At 35.6% G+C, this 17,680-nt stretch overlaps 1 protein-coding gene across 1 annotated transcript in view; it reads left to right on the forward strand.

The window, feature by feature from the left end:
* Window positions 1-15,664, forward strand: part of LOC127844586 (uncharacterized) — a 58,390-nt gene extending 42,726 nt beyond the window's left edge. Inside the window, exons 3-4 of the mRNA XM_052374960.1 lie at window positions 11,491-11,635; window positions 15,482-15,664. Of these exons, the coding sequence (XP_052230920.1) occupies window positions 11,491-11,635; window positions 15,482-15,575 (239 nt within the window). The 3' untranslated portion in view covers window positions 15,576-15,664. The remainder of the gene's footprint in view (window positions 1-11,490; window positions 11,636-15,481) is intronic.
* Window positions 15,665-17,680: the final 2,016 nt, after the last annotated feature.

Here is a 17,680-nt window from a genome sequence, read left to right on the forward strand (position 1 = left end):
ATATTTTGTTTAGATCTTGTTCAACGTTTATGTTCAACAGTTGGGTTTCGCCATACAATAAGTTCAGTAAAAATTTGCGAGATTCCCGTGAGATAGTATCGCCTGTTAAGCTAAGACATGAAGTTAAGCTCATATTTAAAGCGGTTGTTATTTTATTGGAACATTTTGGCTTATAGCTGGACTCGTTTTTGAAAAAATGTTATATATAAGTGCACCTGATTTCTTTTAATAAAGAGCTCATGTTCTTTTCCTTTGGTTTAAGCTTACATTTTTAGGAAAGACATATTTTATTTTTCGTTAAACAGCTAATGATACAAAATATGTACTTTTTCCTCTAGTTGCTTTGAATCAGCTTGTTACCAATATTATATGAGCCATGCTCTGTGGAAACGGGGTTAAATGCATATGCGTTAAGTGTCGTCCCAGATTAGCCTGTGTAGTCCACACAGGCAAATCAGGGACGACACTTTTCGCTTTTATGATATTTTTCGTTTCAAGAAAGTCAAGATTAGGCGGAACGTGTCGTCCCTGACTTGCCTTGCATACACATGAATCATTCCTTACCAATTGTTTAACTTGAGTTCGTCTGCCATGGTGATTTCCAGAACAAAAACCAGCACGTCCAAAACTAAATCTGGCGCCCATAGTTTGTATTGGCTGTTGTTGTAGTGAACGAGCGGGGTTCCCGGTTGAACAATTGGTAAGGAATGATTCATGTGTATGCAACTTACAACATATTTCGTTAATTACCCCCAATAAGTGAGTAAAACAATAGTTAAAGGGATTTATCACATCGCCTGTGGATGTTTCTGTGGAAACTGAAAGTAGATAGTGAAAGATCGAGGTTCCCGGCCTACGCGCGCATTTCAATAAGCAAGCGGGGTAACAGCGATTTAATTATGGGTAATGACGCACTTCCGTTGCTTTTGAAAACGTTTTGTTGGACGATTTTTATTGATTTAGTATGTGTATGCATTATAATAAACAACGAGTAACTAAAATAAATAAATCAATAAATAAAACAAATACATGGCCATCGAGCGCCTATGGCCTTGTATATAAGGTGCATACAATAACTCTAGCAAGTATATCCGTAGTATCGGCCCTCTTAACGAATACATACGAATTTTGGAAGTGACTTATGTACGATTAATGTTCTGTAAAATGAACTTTGTGAAAGGTATTTGTAAGTGTGTGATAAGAAATGACTTGCTTGTATCAACTTAATCTATAGTTTAATCATCGTAGACACATAATGATAACATACATATACAATATTATTAACGTCACATGATGATGGGGCTAAAAATAGACATTTTATGTATATGTATACGTATACGTATTTTCACAAAACGGATAGGATTCCTCAGTTTTGGTTCCCGATCTCTGCCGACAGTACAAAGTAGTACAATGGAAAGAATCCAATCGTACTATCATAGTACGAACCGGATACCAGGCTAGGATTTTACATCTACCGTGCAGGTTGAGAGAATCACTCTAAACAAAGATATGTGAGTTAGTGCCAAACAAACATTGAATCAATCGGCACACGAATTTCTGGACACAAACAGATTGTTAACCAAAACATGGATTTCAATCGGTTATATGCAATTGTTCTGTACAAACATGTATTGTTCGATCGGTCGTCTAGACATTCTGATTCAAACGGGAACTCGACAAGCTTGGGGATGTAAACGTCGGCGGATTGTCCGGGCATGTAAGCTTATTGTTCTACCAATTCTTCAAATTGATCAATATATAGAGAATAACAATTTACTGCCTGCTATTGCTTGTAATATATCTGACAACGCCAGTAGTTAGTACTGCAGCATTGATAGATAAGGCCTCTATCTCGCAAGGTAGCCATGTCACTTGATGCTTCCGTAGTTTGGCACTGAAGAAACCGGCTAAATGTAGGCTATTGTTTCGGGTAACATACATAAAGGCACCTATGCCTCTCTGAACTACTGAGCCATCAGTAACAATCCAATGTGATCGTCCGGCCTCGGTAATACTATTGAATTGTGGTTGAGAAGAGCTTTCTGTGCAGCCGTAAATTAGTTAGGTAACTCATCACTCCACAAAATTTTGTTCTGTCCAGGGCGACCAGCTATAGCGTCTTCAAGCTGAGAGATTTATCGTGATGTATTAGGGTTCACTCTGCCCAAGATCTTATACGCACCAATAACATCTCGCAAACCCTTGACAGTTACAGGAGTTGTACAAGTAGACAAGGCTGATAACTTGTGTTTGCTTGCTGAACGTTTGCCATTCGACTATGTCCAACCAAAGATAGTAGTTGTCGTAGGACATATGATTGTCTTTGTTGGCGATAATTTGATTGTTGCTTTGTCTTGTGCTGTCAAAACACGCTTTCAGTTTTCATAGAGTGCTGGCAGGGTGTCTTTCCCCACAATAAAAAGTCATCATCGAGCTTAGCTACAATGCCGTCTTTAGACATTCACCTAGTACGCGGCACATGACCTTCTCAAGTGCTGTTTCACAGCCTGTCATTCCCATCGCGGTCCTTGTATACACTCGTACGCCCTTGAATAGTGTAACTACCCCACACTATTTCATAGAGTCCTTGCTTAAGGGTATCTGGTAAAAAGCACTGGTCAGGTCAGTTACAATTAGATATTTCCACGGTGCAATAGTTCGCAAAATGTTGTCTACAGCTGGCATTAAAGATGGCTGTGGTTTGCTGTTCCTTGCTACCTCACTGAAAGCGGTAACTAGTCTGTAACCGCCATGCGTATCCTTCACTAAAAATGAGGGGTTAAAGTATTCGACACTAACTTCAACATCTTCTGGACGAGAAGAAACACCCTTTTCTTCCATGTCATCAAACTAAGCCTGTAACTCAACAAGCTTGTCTCTTGCATATTGAGGTACTCTTCCTTTAAGTTGCGGCGGTAGTGTGGGACCCATGTTAACTTTTGCTTCAAACGGTCCGCATGCTTCATTATAGCCAGAAAAGTCTCCATTGAAAATACTCTCATACTGGGTATGAAGGGATTGAAATTGAACTTTTATGTCAATAGCTAAAACGTTGTCAGGGTCCATATCAATGCTATTTGATGAGGATTTTTCAATACATACTGGTTCACGCAAGGTAGGTTCAGACACAATGTTCTTTAATAACATCGGGATAGTTGGACGCGCCTGGCAAAAGAGATCGTGCTTGCCTAGCTTTTGTGGAATCCCAGAATCATTTAGGATGTGGGGTGAGCCAGGAACCATTTGTGTTGACACAGTCAGATCAGGGCTCTAAAGCAAGAATTGTGTCTGTCGTTTATGTCGAGGGTAATTGTACCTCAATGTAATCCCCTGGCCACACAATTGTATTGGAGGAAGATACTCGTAAAACATACGGACGTTTTGTAAAACCGTCTGCATGTTTACTGTCACTAGATGAAGCAGAAGGGCCTATAATATTGGTGGATCAGACGCTATCCTGATTTCATGCTTTGATGGTCGGAGAGATATATCGTTCGCTTCCATGAAGGGGACACCACCTAGTTTATCCACATCAAACTTGTCTACATCTAAAGCATCAAACATCAGATGCCTGCAGCCCCTGGTGAAATGGATATGCACCTCACTTACGGTCGGAAGTGGGGTCATACCATCAGCCTAAATTGCTGTCTGAGAGGCACTCATTACATGGATACCCAACTTTTTCGCAACTGAGAGCTTTATTATGTTAAGGACGTACGCGGCAGTTTAAATGCAAAATTTGCTCCACTTAGAATTTGATAATTTTTGGTATGTAGGTAGAACCATCTTTGTGGATAGAAGAATAAAATAAAAATAATTGGTCACCAGTGATGTTCATTTTTTATTCGCACTTGGACAACAAGCATATTTCAGCACAATAACAATTCACCAATAAGGTAATAACATAAAAGCTAGAGTAAATTAATGAGAAAAGTGTTGAAACAACCTCTATTTCTCACAAAATATGTAATACTGATTTAATTTGACTGCAAATTATTTTTTAACATGAATCCATTGATTCATGTTTTTTTATCAATTTTTAAACATAAACAAAAACAACAGAATTTCACATTTGAAAATAAATAAAATGCATCAAAAGTCATTTTTATTTTAACATTACTTCCTCCACCTAGATTTTTTCCAAATTTACCTAAATGTTTATTGAGTTATGCCTTAATACAAATATAAAAAGAAAACATTAGGTCACCAGGGTCGTTTGTTAACAAATGCAGTTTGACTTTATGTATTAAAATACAATTTAAAAACACAGTGAAAACCATGTACATGGTGCAGGTCAAAACACATACTAGTACATGTATTGCTGTATGCCAATGAAAAAGTAGATTTAAATGTAAATGAAAAACACAAATTATGTGCAGCAATTTGTGTAAAAGAAGAATAATACAGTAAAATTTAATAACTGAAAACAAGATGTATACAATATATTATAGAGGTCGTCAAACAGATTTAGGCATGTAGTGAAGCTTGTCATTAAATAATTAAAATGCTTTATATTGGTAAATTTAAACATTTGAACTAAAGATCTCCAATAAAAAAAAAAACAATTTAAAAAAGGGAAAAAAAGTAACCCTTAACAGGGCTCGAACCACTGACCCCTGGAGTAAAAAGCCTCCCGCCTAAACCACTCGACCATCCACGCTCCTCGTAGTTTCCCAAAATATCGTTTCGCGTCGATACGGCGCTTTGTCTGTTGGACGGCCCTTTTAAAGGGGCATATCAAAGGTTTTTAATTTTCATGGACCAAAACTGTCCTTTGTTTTACCTTTCGTTCATTTTAAGCATGTTTTGTTGTTCTTTCGTTCTAACATTGTTTACATTCTTTTTTATCCGAATATTCGAAATATATTGCACTTATTTCGCAACCGGTGTTTCAGTAAAAAAAATATTTGCGTGAAACTAAACTGCCGCGTACGTCCTTAAGTTCAGCACCAGAGTCAAGAGTTATTGTGCGGGTGTTATGCCCATAGAACACTTTAAGGGTGGGGGATCTTTTGGCACTACCACGGCGAGTTGCTGGAGTAACCCGTAACATGCTTTTACTTTGATCCTCTTTACTGTTATAGCTATCGTCGAGATCTACAGCCTCCTCGCTAGTGTTCTCTTCAGAGGTCTGTCTTACATTGCCCATGTAGAGTTTGTCAGCCTCAGGTAAGAATTTGCATGCACTTAAGAAGTGTTGAAATCGAGGGCAGCCAGCCTGTTTACACAATGGACAAACAGGTTCACTGCGCTTTGTTTTGACAAAGTCCTTTGATTTTTGCATTGCTGTCCTCAGCACTTTTGAGTCTTTCATTGAAACCAATTCATTTAGAAGACTATCCATGGATGGCAACATATATCTCTGAATATAGATAAAAGCAATAGTCTTAGATCGAAGCTCTGTTCCATATCGCTGTCTATTCAAAGCAGGAAGGCCAGGGTTTATAGCACGCAACCACATAAAAACGATAATGTTTTCAAGTGAATGGGTCATTTCCTCGTCCGAGTCTATACTTACTCCGTGATGAGTGATGTTGCCGTCCCGCTTTAACAAATTATCCTATACAAAACTTGTAATACGCTGAAATAGATCTTCAGGTCTCTCTTCAGGCTCAAGTTTAATGTCATTCAAATCGAGAAAATGAGCACCTGACTGTTTGAACCCAAAATGTGAGCTTATCGTCTACCAAATAAATTGAATCGATGTAGATATTTTCACGACTGAATTTCTACTTACCACTGAGCAATAGTTTCCAATCTGACCAAGCATTAGTTCAAGATGAGTAACCTTTTGCTAGGCAGATCTTCTTGCAGCCTGTGGGATGTTTTCGCCATCATTTACCAAACCACGTAGAGCCTGAGTTGGAGTTTTCTTCAGCCAGGTGAAACCGTCAACGAGGAATTAAGCAAAATTAGCATCAAGTGACAAGGTATATTCAAGATTTTGCCTCCAACTCAAAGGAAGTTATGGCCTCGCTTTTCGTCAAGCAACACTGTTTAGGTGAACGTGCTGCCATATTTAAGATTACAAGTCCACTGATAAAGGAGAAATCAGCGTCAATCCGGTAAGTTTTGGCTCAGACATTGCCTTACTGTGCAGAATGAAGCGTTTGTTCGTATTTAGCCGCTGCCATCACGCCAGTAGTTAGTAGGAACCGTAGGATTGAAAGACAAAATAATCTTTGGCAAAACGTTTATTAAACAACTCCTATGAACATATTCTAAGCAAGGGAAGTCACTCGATTACAACGAAACACCACAATAACCAAACATATTGGCGCAATGCTTAGAATAATATAACGTCGAGGCTTGCCGAACTGTTATTTTAATCGTGCCGAGCTTGATATATTGCAAAAAGATCAGGCAGTAACCTGTTTTTCTGTTTATAATACCTCTACGTCCACGATTTAAAAAAAATAATGAAAATATCGCTTTAAAACTGCATTTTTAGCGTGAAAGAATATGACTTTTGACGTTTGACGTGTTAATAATGACGTCTTGAGCACTTGCGGTTAATATTTGTAAAACATGTTGTTTGCTGTTTGTGTTGCATTTTATGTTTTAAATGTATTCCATCTTGGTATCAAATTGTTTATTTTGTTAAATCTGATGCGATTTTACTAAATATGGTTACTTAATGGTAGATTCCTAGTAATATGACTTACCTCATATCATCGACTGATATAAGAACTTTCTGTTGAACTGATGTAAAAAAATTATAATGCAACGTTATATCTGGCAGATATCAATGCAGCGGTATGATAAACAGTTCAACAATGTAGCTTCACAAGCTTACTGTGACGTATTCGCCGTTGTTGCACTAACGTATATCGTATGTCAACGTCAAACCAACCAGGCGATAATATCTCGCTACCAGCGGATAATATTGCAACTGTCTTAAATAACGTAAGCAGCTTCGTGTAGAGTAGACTGACATAAAATCGCTTAATGTAATTACTACCAGATGTTCATGCAGAATTGCACCAACAAGCTAAACCCCGAACGGAATTCGTATACGTAGTTCAGTTCAAAATATAAGTCCAACAGTAAAATTCAACAAAAGAGTTTAGTAAAGATATACGGGGAGTCCCATGAGAGAGTCTCGCCAGCTGAGTTCAGCCATGTAGTACAGCTCAGATTCTGACGGAGCATTATTGTATTGCTTACAGCTTACAGCTCGATTCGTGAATTTAAAATGGTTATTAATATATCATCCTATTTCTTTAACTAAAGAGCTATTTTTAGATTCCTTTGGGCGAATCTTACATTTATACGACATAGACATTTTAATTTTCTTCGAACAGGTAATGCTACCAAATCCTTACAGTGGTTCAGTCCTGTCTTAACGGAAAATGTCATTTTTTTCTCTAATTGCTCATAATCAGCTTGTTACAAATATCATCTTTACAGATTTCTTTCGCTCAGCGACCACTGCTTCTGACTATGAAATGTCACCCAGATAATTTAAAATAGGTCATTTGATTGGTGGCATTATTCAAATAAAAAACATGTGGTTTAGTGGCTAAGATTATTGCCGAAAATTGTTGACGATGGGCCTCCAGTTATTGAAGCTGAAATAACAACAGAACTGTTCCACAAACGATATTGTCGTCCTTCGTTTTAATCCACGTGTGACAGTTGGAAATATACATTGGCACAAATATCTGGTAATTTGGTACAATAACAAACACATTTGACGACAAAAGACTGTGTCAGATGATTATATTATGACGAAATTATTTCAGTATATTAAGGTCCCTTTTAGGGGGGGGGGAGTCAAATCCGTCGAGTAACGAACGAATCAATAAAAAAAATGTTGTGAAATAATCGATGTTAACAGACATGTCAAGAGACCTTTTAAAATGTCAATTGAAAAATGAATTATATATAGTTACGCTTCCGGAACGGTAAGACATCTTTTCAGGGGATATTTGGAAAAGGTAAAGGTTTTAAAACACCATCTAAATTATAAAAGAATGTACCATTTTGACGATAACAAATTATATGCGGTTTGCGTGATTTAATGTCCATAGTCATGTCCTAAAACAGACTGTGGTGTTGGCATTTATATAAAATGATTATTTATAGAATTCATCTCGACTAAAATGAACACATAGAAGACACACCGTCATCTTGAGCTGTTTATTGGGTAATTCAAAGATCTTTTTTCTGTTGAGACCGTTAACGTTCCGTCGTATCGTTTACATCAATATTTGTAATTATTATGTTATTCGTTCTTTCCGTTTCAATTTCGCATTTTTATATTAAAGGGGCCTTTTCACGTTTTGGTAAATTGACAAAATTGAAAACAGTTGTTTCAGATTCGCAAATTTTCGTTTTATTTATGATATTTGTAAGGAAACAGTAATACTGAACATTTACCATGCTATAAAATAGCCTTATATTCATCTTTTGACGATTTAAAAACCTGGAAATTATAAAGCGTTGCAACGCGAAACGATTGAATAATTTGGAGAGTTCTGTTGTCGCTATATTTTGAGAAACTACGAGGATTGCTTATATAAAGTATAAAATGCATCAATTATTGTATGAGGAAGGATGGCCGAGTGGTCTAAGTGGTAGACTTTTTACTCCAGGACTCCAGGGGTCAGTGTTTCGAGCCCTGCTGATGGTTCCTTTATATTTTTTAATTTTTATTTTATTCTTGATTTTTTACTGGAGCTTATTAGATGCAATGTTTACATTTATCAATATAAAGCATTTAATAACAAACTTCAAAACATGCCAAAATCTGTAAAAAGGCCCCTTTAAACATGCTGGAAGAATCTTGTGGTTCTTGCTCATTGTATTTCTGGGCGATGTAATGTTGTGATTTAATTAGTTTAATTATTCGCTTTCTGCTTTCGTTAAAAATGTGTGCTAAGATGGTGGTGGCATCGTTGTTGGATAAGATTTCAATAAATAATGGTATTTTTAATACAATTGATATTTAAAACATTTTATTTTGGCGAGCAATCAGTCTTTTGAAATAGTATACACAATATCAAAGAACCAAACCAAAGTCTGATTCTGTTGATTTTTAGCGCGGATAAAATTGAAGTGTTAATTACTGTACATGTGCAAATTTAAATTTCTGAATCAAAATAAAACAGTACTGCCAATTATCAAAACTTGATCTCGGTTTGTAGCAATACAGGTATAATAGGAAAGATCTAAATGGCCATCATAAATACTCCGTTCGTTGTAATCCGTAGCCATATTATCATGATTTAATCACCACGACAAGAACGCGATCGTCTAAACTTCAAACAGACAGATAGGTAAAAATCACTGAAATCGTTTTATTGTGACTCATCAGTATCACCCTTACATTAAAGGGGCCTTTTCACGTTTTGTTAAATTGACAAAATTAAAAAAAAAGTTTTAGATTCGCAAAATGTTGTTGATACTTGTGAGAAAACAGTATTACGGAACATTTGCATGCTCTTAAATATCCATTAACTGCATCTTTTGAGGATTTAAAACCTGGAAATTATAACGCGTTGCAACGAGAAAAGATTCAATAATTTGGAAAGTTTTGTTGTCATTACATTTTGCGATACTACGAGGATTGCTTATATAAAGTATAAAATTCATTACTAATTGTATTAGCACGCTTTTATTTTAAATTACGTCGCCTTGTCCGTTCGTCCATCTTATTGATCGGGTTAAATTGTAAAATAAATGTCCGCTATATTTCGAAATAGTTCCTGTTGTTTTAATGTTATGTAAAACAAAATGTTCTAATCATCAAACCATTGATTGGACAGATACAATAAAGGCTTAAACATATTTTAGCATGCGATATCGAATATAATAACAAATTGCAATAAGCACTTTAATATATTTTTAATGTAGCCTCAGGTTGTATGAGCAATGGCAAAGCAGCTACATTCAGCAACATGAACCAAGGCTATGCAATATAGTTGTTGGCAATTTAGATTAAACAAAAAGATATAACAAGGGATGATGCGATTTGTTAGTTTAACTTTGGGATTTAATCAAGCAATATGTATTTTGGAAGAATATGTCTTCTATACGTTTCCAATGTTACTTGCACGTGGCAACCAGATATTCAAATGATTTGAAAGTTTGGTTAAAAATGCGCATGGGGGTTTAGAAAAGTTATTAAAAAGAGACATTCTTAACCCGACGGCTACGACGGACGACAGAGAAGCAATATGAGTAGCTTACCCTCGACCGCGTTTAACTAATGTGTTTGGTAAAAAATAACGTGTTGTTTTCATGCTAATTAAATCTTAAACATAATATGAGCATATAATGTTAGCTTGTGTAACGGCGTTCGTCGACTCCTCAGTAACGTGTTAAATCAATCATTGGATAATGTATAGAAAGGTCAGTAAAAAACAAATGACTTGGAGATCAACTTCTCAGACTGTTCTTTCATAACGTGATTCATCTTAGCCAGACTGATGAATGTTGAACATGTTCGTTTGCTTTTTTATATCCTCAGTAATACAGTTTCTGCGATGAATTAGTTTCAAAGATTTTCATTTTACTTACATAATATTTTAATTTTTGTTTTCAAAACGCGTTACTACTAATTTGGAATTCGATGCATTTACCATTCTTTTTCAATAAACATTTTAAGTATGTAATTAATCTACTTATCTTTTATAAAATCATTTTATTTTATTTTCGTGTTTGGCGTTGAACTGTTCAGGTACGAGCAATTGCACTCATGGACATTGGTCGGAAAGTGTGAAGGATGGCGGGGTATAATGTGAGCTGAGGTGTAATGGAGGCTACGAACCAGACAGATGCAACGTCTTGATCAAAACGAAAAACGGCACGTGGGATAAACAAGCCCCAAACTGTGTCAAAGGTCGGGATTGTGTATTGGTAAATTAAATAGAACAGCAATTGACATCCAGAACTAAAATGCACATTGCTATCAACTTAAAACGAAAAATGACTCTTAGATTAAGAATTACAAATATTGAATCGTACACTATATTTCATGTGCGATCCTTGAAATAGCGGAGGATAAAAATTTATGAAAACTCGATATTTTCACACTAACTAGACTAAATGATAATGTTTGATCATTTCACTCGTGCGTGTTGCAAAGACTGTTGGAACTATCAACAACATCGGAATAACCTCATCTTCAAAATAAAGATCGACTATTTAAGCACAGAACATAAATTTTGTAATGACATACACAATATATTCAAGCAGGAAGTAAAGCACCATTTCCAACTGCAACTTAATAAGCTTCATTTTCGTAATGAAATGAAATGCTATGTTGGCAAAATTTGATCATTTGAGAAAATCCTCATACAAGAAAATAAAATAAAACAACAACATGTTTCATAGTGAGAACGTATTATCAGTGCATGTGTGGGTCTATAAATTAAACATGCCTGCTCGTGGCTCTGCATCAAGTGAAATATTGTTTTATATGACAATGAATGAAACGATAAATCAATTTTACTTACGAACTATCAAATATGTTATTTTTTACAGAACCTTGGACATCTACGATTTGGGGAAAACTTATCATTTCGGCAGTTTCGGGTGTAGCTGGATTCGTGGGAGTTCCAATTGTCATCTGGTTAATCTGTTCACGATCAACGGAGTGCATGCTGATTCATATGATGCTTATATGCAGGTTTGTTAAAGTTTTTAACATTAGCTAAACAGTTGCTGTCTTATTTTTTATTAACGCGAATTTTGTTTAAAAATAAAAATAAACTCGAGGCCGATTATTTGATTTTTCCCGATTAACTAACACAATACTATGTTCATGATTAACATTTTCCAAATGCGACATGAATCGCTAGTATATTAGCCGATGCCGATTCGCTTTTTGTTCATATATTTTAGTTTATCAATAAAAAAACTTAAGTTTAAAGTACACTCCTGATGACTCCTTTAAATCACCATGGTATCAAATTAATTACACTAAAATATAATAGAATTTGCCAACACAAACACCCGTGGGTAAGAAATTGTGCCATACATGATATAGCACTTGGTGTCACATGAACGGTAATTTTAAAGGCTACACTTTTGTAAAATACGTGTGAAATATGATTCGTAATTATATTTCATTTTTATATACACAATTTCTGTTTTGTTATTATAATCAATATTAAAATTTGTTGAATGAGTGTTTACTCTGAAAATTATGCATATTGCTCAACAATCCTAGTTATATGAACGGTGAAATATTTTTCATAATTAAATTTCATTTATTAAATAACGTAAAACAAAACGTCTGTATTGTATTTTGCAATATTAAAATTTGTTGAATGATTGTTTACTTTGAAAATTATGCATAGTGCTGATCTGAAGCGAAGGTACTGTTATCGTGCCAAACATTTATTGCATACATCTCTACTGCTTTATTCAAAGAGTACTTGTCTGTTTATGCTCTGGAAGGGAGGCATATAGTTTCCGAACTGTTAGTCAGTCCGTCAGTATGCCCGTGTGTGTTTTTTTCTAAGTCAGCAAGTTTTGCATCTGAAAATGTGTATCACGTAAATTGAGGCCCCATGCAATAACCAACCAAATCTCAACATGCACTAGTGTAATTTCATTCCGTTCGGATTTCCGTCCGTTAATTTCTGTCTCATACATAACTTTGCTATATACTGATAGAGTTTAAAATAACTTAACAACAATTTAAACCAAGACGACGCGTCTCCCTACCCCAAAGGCCAAGGTCACAATTTGAGGATAGCGGTCACAGGGTGCAGGATCACGTGACTTTGTTGGGTTTCCAATTAAAAGTTATTGGATGTAACACACCGGTGAGAGCTGCTTTTTTCCAAATAACTCCCCTGAAAACCCCATTGATTCTGCACCCTGGTATCACTAGGTCGCAAACAGCTCAAATATTCAATGCCTCAGTCACATCTTTGCCATATATTAATGAATAACTGAGCATGTATGTAAACGTTTAATAAAACAAAATGGAAAAAACGTCTCCCTACCACCTACCATAAAGGTCAATGTCATACGTGGAGATGTCATGGCAAATCGTTTGTACAACAGCTTGATGGAATGTAACTTTGTCATTCATCACGCAATTTTAAAGGAAGTTACTACTTATGACCGCATACAGATGACAACGTGACAAATGCCGCACTCGTCTCCTTATCTCGAAGGTCAAGGTCGCACATAGAATTCAAGGGTCAAATGTTGGCATAAAAACGCTTGTCCGGTTTGTGAAAATATCATGTAATTTTAAAAATAATTAACCAAAGTGACCGCCATGAGAAGTCGACACATTGTGTGTATCACACGTCTCCCCACCTCAAAGGCCAAGGTCATACGTAAGGGTCACAAGTCCGATTCGGCCATAAAACAGCATGGTATGGTCATAAACAGAGTTTAGAGACGAAAGTGCACTGTGAGGGCATTCGTGTTTAGTATTGAATGTAGCACTAAAAGAAATAAAGTGTGATGTAATGCTGTTATTTGCCTGCTTTATGGTCGTTGTTTATCGTACCATTGCACTCCGGAAATCTTAAAATAATTATACCCCCACAAACGAAGTTTAGGGGGGTATATAGGAGTGAGCTTGTCTGTCTGTCGGTCAGTCGGTCTGTCGGTCGGTCCGTATTAAGTGTCCGCTCTCTAATTCAAGTAGTTTTCATCCGATCTTCACCAAACTTGGTCAGAAGTTGTATCTACATGATGTCTAGGCCAAGTTCGAACACGGGCCTTGTCGGGTAAAAAACTAGGTCACGGGTTCACTTAGTGCGTTTTAAACATTCAGCATGTTGTCCGCTCTCTAATTCAAGTAGTTTTCATCCGATCTTCACCAAACTTGGTCAGATGTTGTATCTAGATGATTTAAGGCCAAGTTCGAACATGGGCCTTGCCGCGTCAAAAACTAGGTCACGGGGTCACTCAGTGCGTTTTAAACATTCAGCATGTTGTCCGCTCTCTATTTCAAGTAGTTTTCATCCGATCTTCACCAAACTTGGTCAGAAGTTGTATCTAGATGATCTTAAGGCCAAGTTCGAACATGGGCCTTGCCGGGTCAAAAACAAGGTCACCGGGTCACTTAGTAGATTATACACATTGAGCATGGTGTCCGCTCTCTATTTCAAGTAGTTTAAATCCGATCTTCACCACACTTGTTTAGAAGTTGTAACTAAATGATGTGTAGGTCAAGTTCGAACATGGGCCATGCCGGGTCAAAAACTAGGTCACGGGGTCACTAAGTATGATTTAAACCTCACAATGTTGTCCGCTCTCTAATTCAATTATTTTTTATCCAATCTTCACCAAACTTGGTCAGAAGTTGTATCGTGATAATGTCTAGGGCAAGTTTGAATATGGGTCATGCCGGGTCAAAAACAAAGTCACGGGGTCACTTAGGGCGTTTTAAACATCACAATGTTGTCCGCTCTCTTATTCAAGTAGTTTTCATCCAATCTTCACCACAGAAATTGTATCTAGAAGATGTCTAGTTCAAGTTTGAATATGGGTCATGCCGGGTCAAAAACTAGGTCACGGGGTATCTTAGTGCATTTTAAACCTCACCATGCTGTCCGCTCTCTAATTTAAGTAAATGTAGTTTTCATCCAATCCTCACCAAACTTGGTCACAAGTTGTATCTAAATGATCTCTAGGACAAGTTTGAACATGGGCCATTCCGGGCCTAAAACTAGGTCACGGGGTCACTTAGTGCGTTTTTTAACATTCAGCATGGTGTCAGCTCTCTAATTCAAGTAGTTTACATCCGATCTTCACCAAACTTGGTCAGAAGTTTTATGGGGATGATCTTAAGGCCAAGTTAGAACATGGGCCGTTCTGGGTCAAAAACTAGGTCAAGGGGTCACTTAGTGCGTTTTAAAAATTGAGCATGGTGTCCGCTGTTTTTTGTGAAGACGACATGCAAAATATTATGTGCCAATGCGGCATGTGGGGGTATTCGTCACGTATGTGACAAAGCTCTAGTTATTTCTTCCCCCGTACGCATCGATGCTTTATCGCAATTCATATATACATGTATATTAACGACAATATTTACAAAGTGAAAACAATTCAAATTAAACTTCGTTTTTGGTTAAAAGTATTCTGATTAGGTAAATAATTACGAAGAAAACCACGATATATTGCTATATTAATCATTGTTTAAATTGAACAAATAAATATTTACCCATTCTCACGTATTTAAGTTTTAAGTGTATAAAATAACAAAAACATGTGTAATTTGTACACACGGACTGAGTATGCTCAATACAATTCTCGCGCCGGACGAGATCAAAATAAAAAAGGACTCAATCCAAGGATGGGCTCGAATTCCGAACTGTTAAGATTCGTATGTCTTTTGTTTTCCATTATGGCGACCGACGGAGTTTTTGGGGGTTTTAACCTAGATTTTAAAGCTTTACATGCAATTATATGTTTTCGTCAGAAAGTTGGCTAAGTGCGGTTCTAATATTATCACAGCGTTGTACATGTATAATCTTACCTGTTCTTATGTTTTATTTTTAAGGTTCCAAACACTAAAGCCGGAAGTTGCTTTGCTTGTTGTCAGAGCACAGGTGCCAAGGGGTGTTCTGCACGGTTTTTGGTTTCGTTTTTCGTAGCCTTTACAGTCACATGTGTACTGTTGTTTGTCTTAAGTAGTGCCGAATGCTAATTAGACCAAGATTGGAAATGAATATCGGAAAAATTAGGTTTTCCTTTTACAAATTATTATTATTTGATATCAAATTAAATATCATGATAGACAAAAATATGTATAACCCGGAATAACTACAATAGACAATTTAATTTTTATACGAATTGCTTCCAATGTGGACTTTAGATCAGTAATTCGGACTGATACTTTAATGTATAAAAAAGAGAACTTATTTTCACATAAATAAATGAACGCGAAAAAGCGTTCCAAGAATATCAAATCCGGCATACTCAGTTTATTGATGTTAAGTTTAAATATATGTAAATATATGCATTATACATACATGACAATAGCTTTTATACACATTCAAATACTCAAAACTGTTCTGCTAATACGTTGATTTTGCGGAGGTCAATATTTTTAATCTCCGAGTGTTTCTTTACAATTTCCTGTGCTGTTCTTACATAAAAAGTATTAATTTAAAGTATAAACCGATATGCGTTTCTTGTCAAGTTTTAGGTGTTGCGTTTAAATCATAACTTGCGTTGAACAGAACCATGATTAATATAGCTGGATACGTATACTTGTAATTATAAACTATTCATTTGTAGTTTTTCCATTCACTTCATATTTCGTGAACCGTTTACTATGCATGTTAAAGGCAATGTACTAAGTCAGATGTAAAGCAAGGTCTTAATAGTTTTTTGTATTAGCATAAATATTGCCAACTCATGAATATGCATGTGAAAAAAAACAAATATTGGAATATCATATTTTGAGGGATGTTTTACTACTCGATACGTTTATTATATATATATATACCATTGTATTTATATACATATAACATGATTTTATATGTATATGTATATACAGATTAAAATAGAACGTTGATGTTAATTGAGAATACTAGGATGCTTATAACGTTGAATAGATGAATACACATGTCAATAACCGAACAAAATAAAAAAGCCGATAGTGAATATAAAAAAAGCTGTAACAAAAGTGTGACGGAAGGAAAGAAGTAAGGAAGGAAGGACAAACTGGCAACTAAATGCTCTCCGAAATTTTCGGGAAGCATAACAACAAGATGACGTCAATTTGCGTATACGCCGATCTTCCATAAATGTTAATTGCTGTAATAAAAATACACATTACTGTCTTTTATAGTACTAAGCACTGCGTTTGAACAGTTCAAAATATCGATGAAAAGGGGTAATACACATCACTTAAACCAAATTACGATTTACAAGCATATTGGTCGCACTGTAATCATAATAACAATAATATGTATACTATTTAAGATTGGTTGGTGTTTATGATTAAACAACATAGTGTTCTAAAGAGCAACTTGTGTTCGAGTGGTTTGAAAGTCACATATCAAAACGATAACGAATTATGTATTGGAATGAATATAACACAAACTGACGAGATATTTGATTATAACGTTATCTGACAACTATGAGAATTAAAGGTTACGGTTCTATCAGAAGGATTGTGGATCTGGTGCGGTTTATTATTTATCAATTTTACAACAATTAGCATACATTATGTTTAAGAGTTAGAATTGACGGGATACGTTTAATTTTTCAGCTGTTTTTGAGTTGATAAACAACAAATATTAGTTCTTATGGCATCAGCCATTGGTGTTTTTAATGCACGAATCCGAACGAACATTCGTTGTTAATGTATAAAGAACGATAACGTAAACGTTATTGCTTGTAGGTTTCTTCGTGACAGTATTCCGATTTAAGAATGTTTTGTAGTAATTCACCTTTCATTAAAATTAAAAAGATATTTATTTAAAATCTATAGATAATTAACACGTTTTTCTTTTATTCTGAATAATATCAACGAACATCATTTCGTTCGATTTGACCTTTTTTGTTAAAATAATATTTATACAGTTAGTTTGTTAATTTTGTGTAATGTTGAGTATTAATGAATATCATCATATTGTTTATATAATAAAATATTAAAACAACTTCTCTGTTAAAACAACAACTACAACTATATAATTGTCATTAAACTATATAATTGTGTAATGACGATCCATCAGGTGATCTCATATGG

The sequence above is a fragment of the Dreissena polymorpha genome, chromosome 9 (genome assembly GCF_020536995.1).
Source record: "Dreissena polymorpha isolate Duluth1 chromosome 9, UMN_Dpol_1.0, whole genome shotgun sequence".
Classification (NCBI taxonomy): domain Eukaryota; kingdom Metazoa; phylum Mollusca; class Bivalvia; order Myida; family Dreissenidae; genus Dreissena; species Dreissena polymorpha.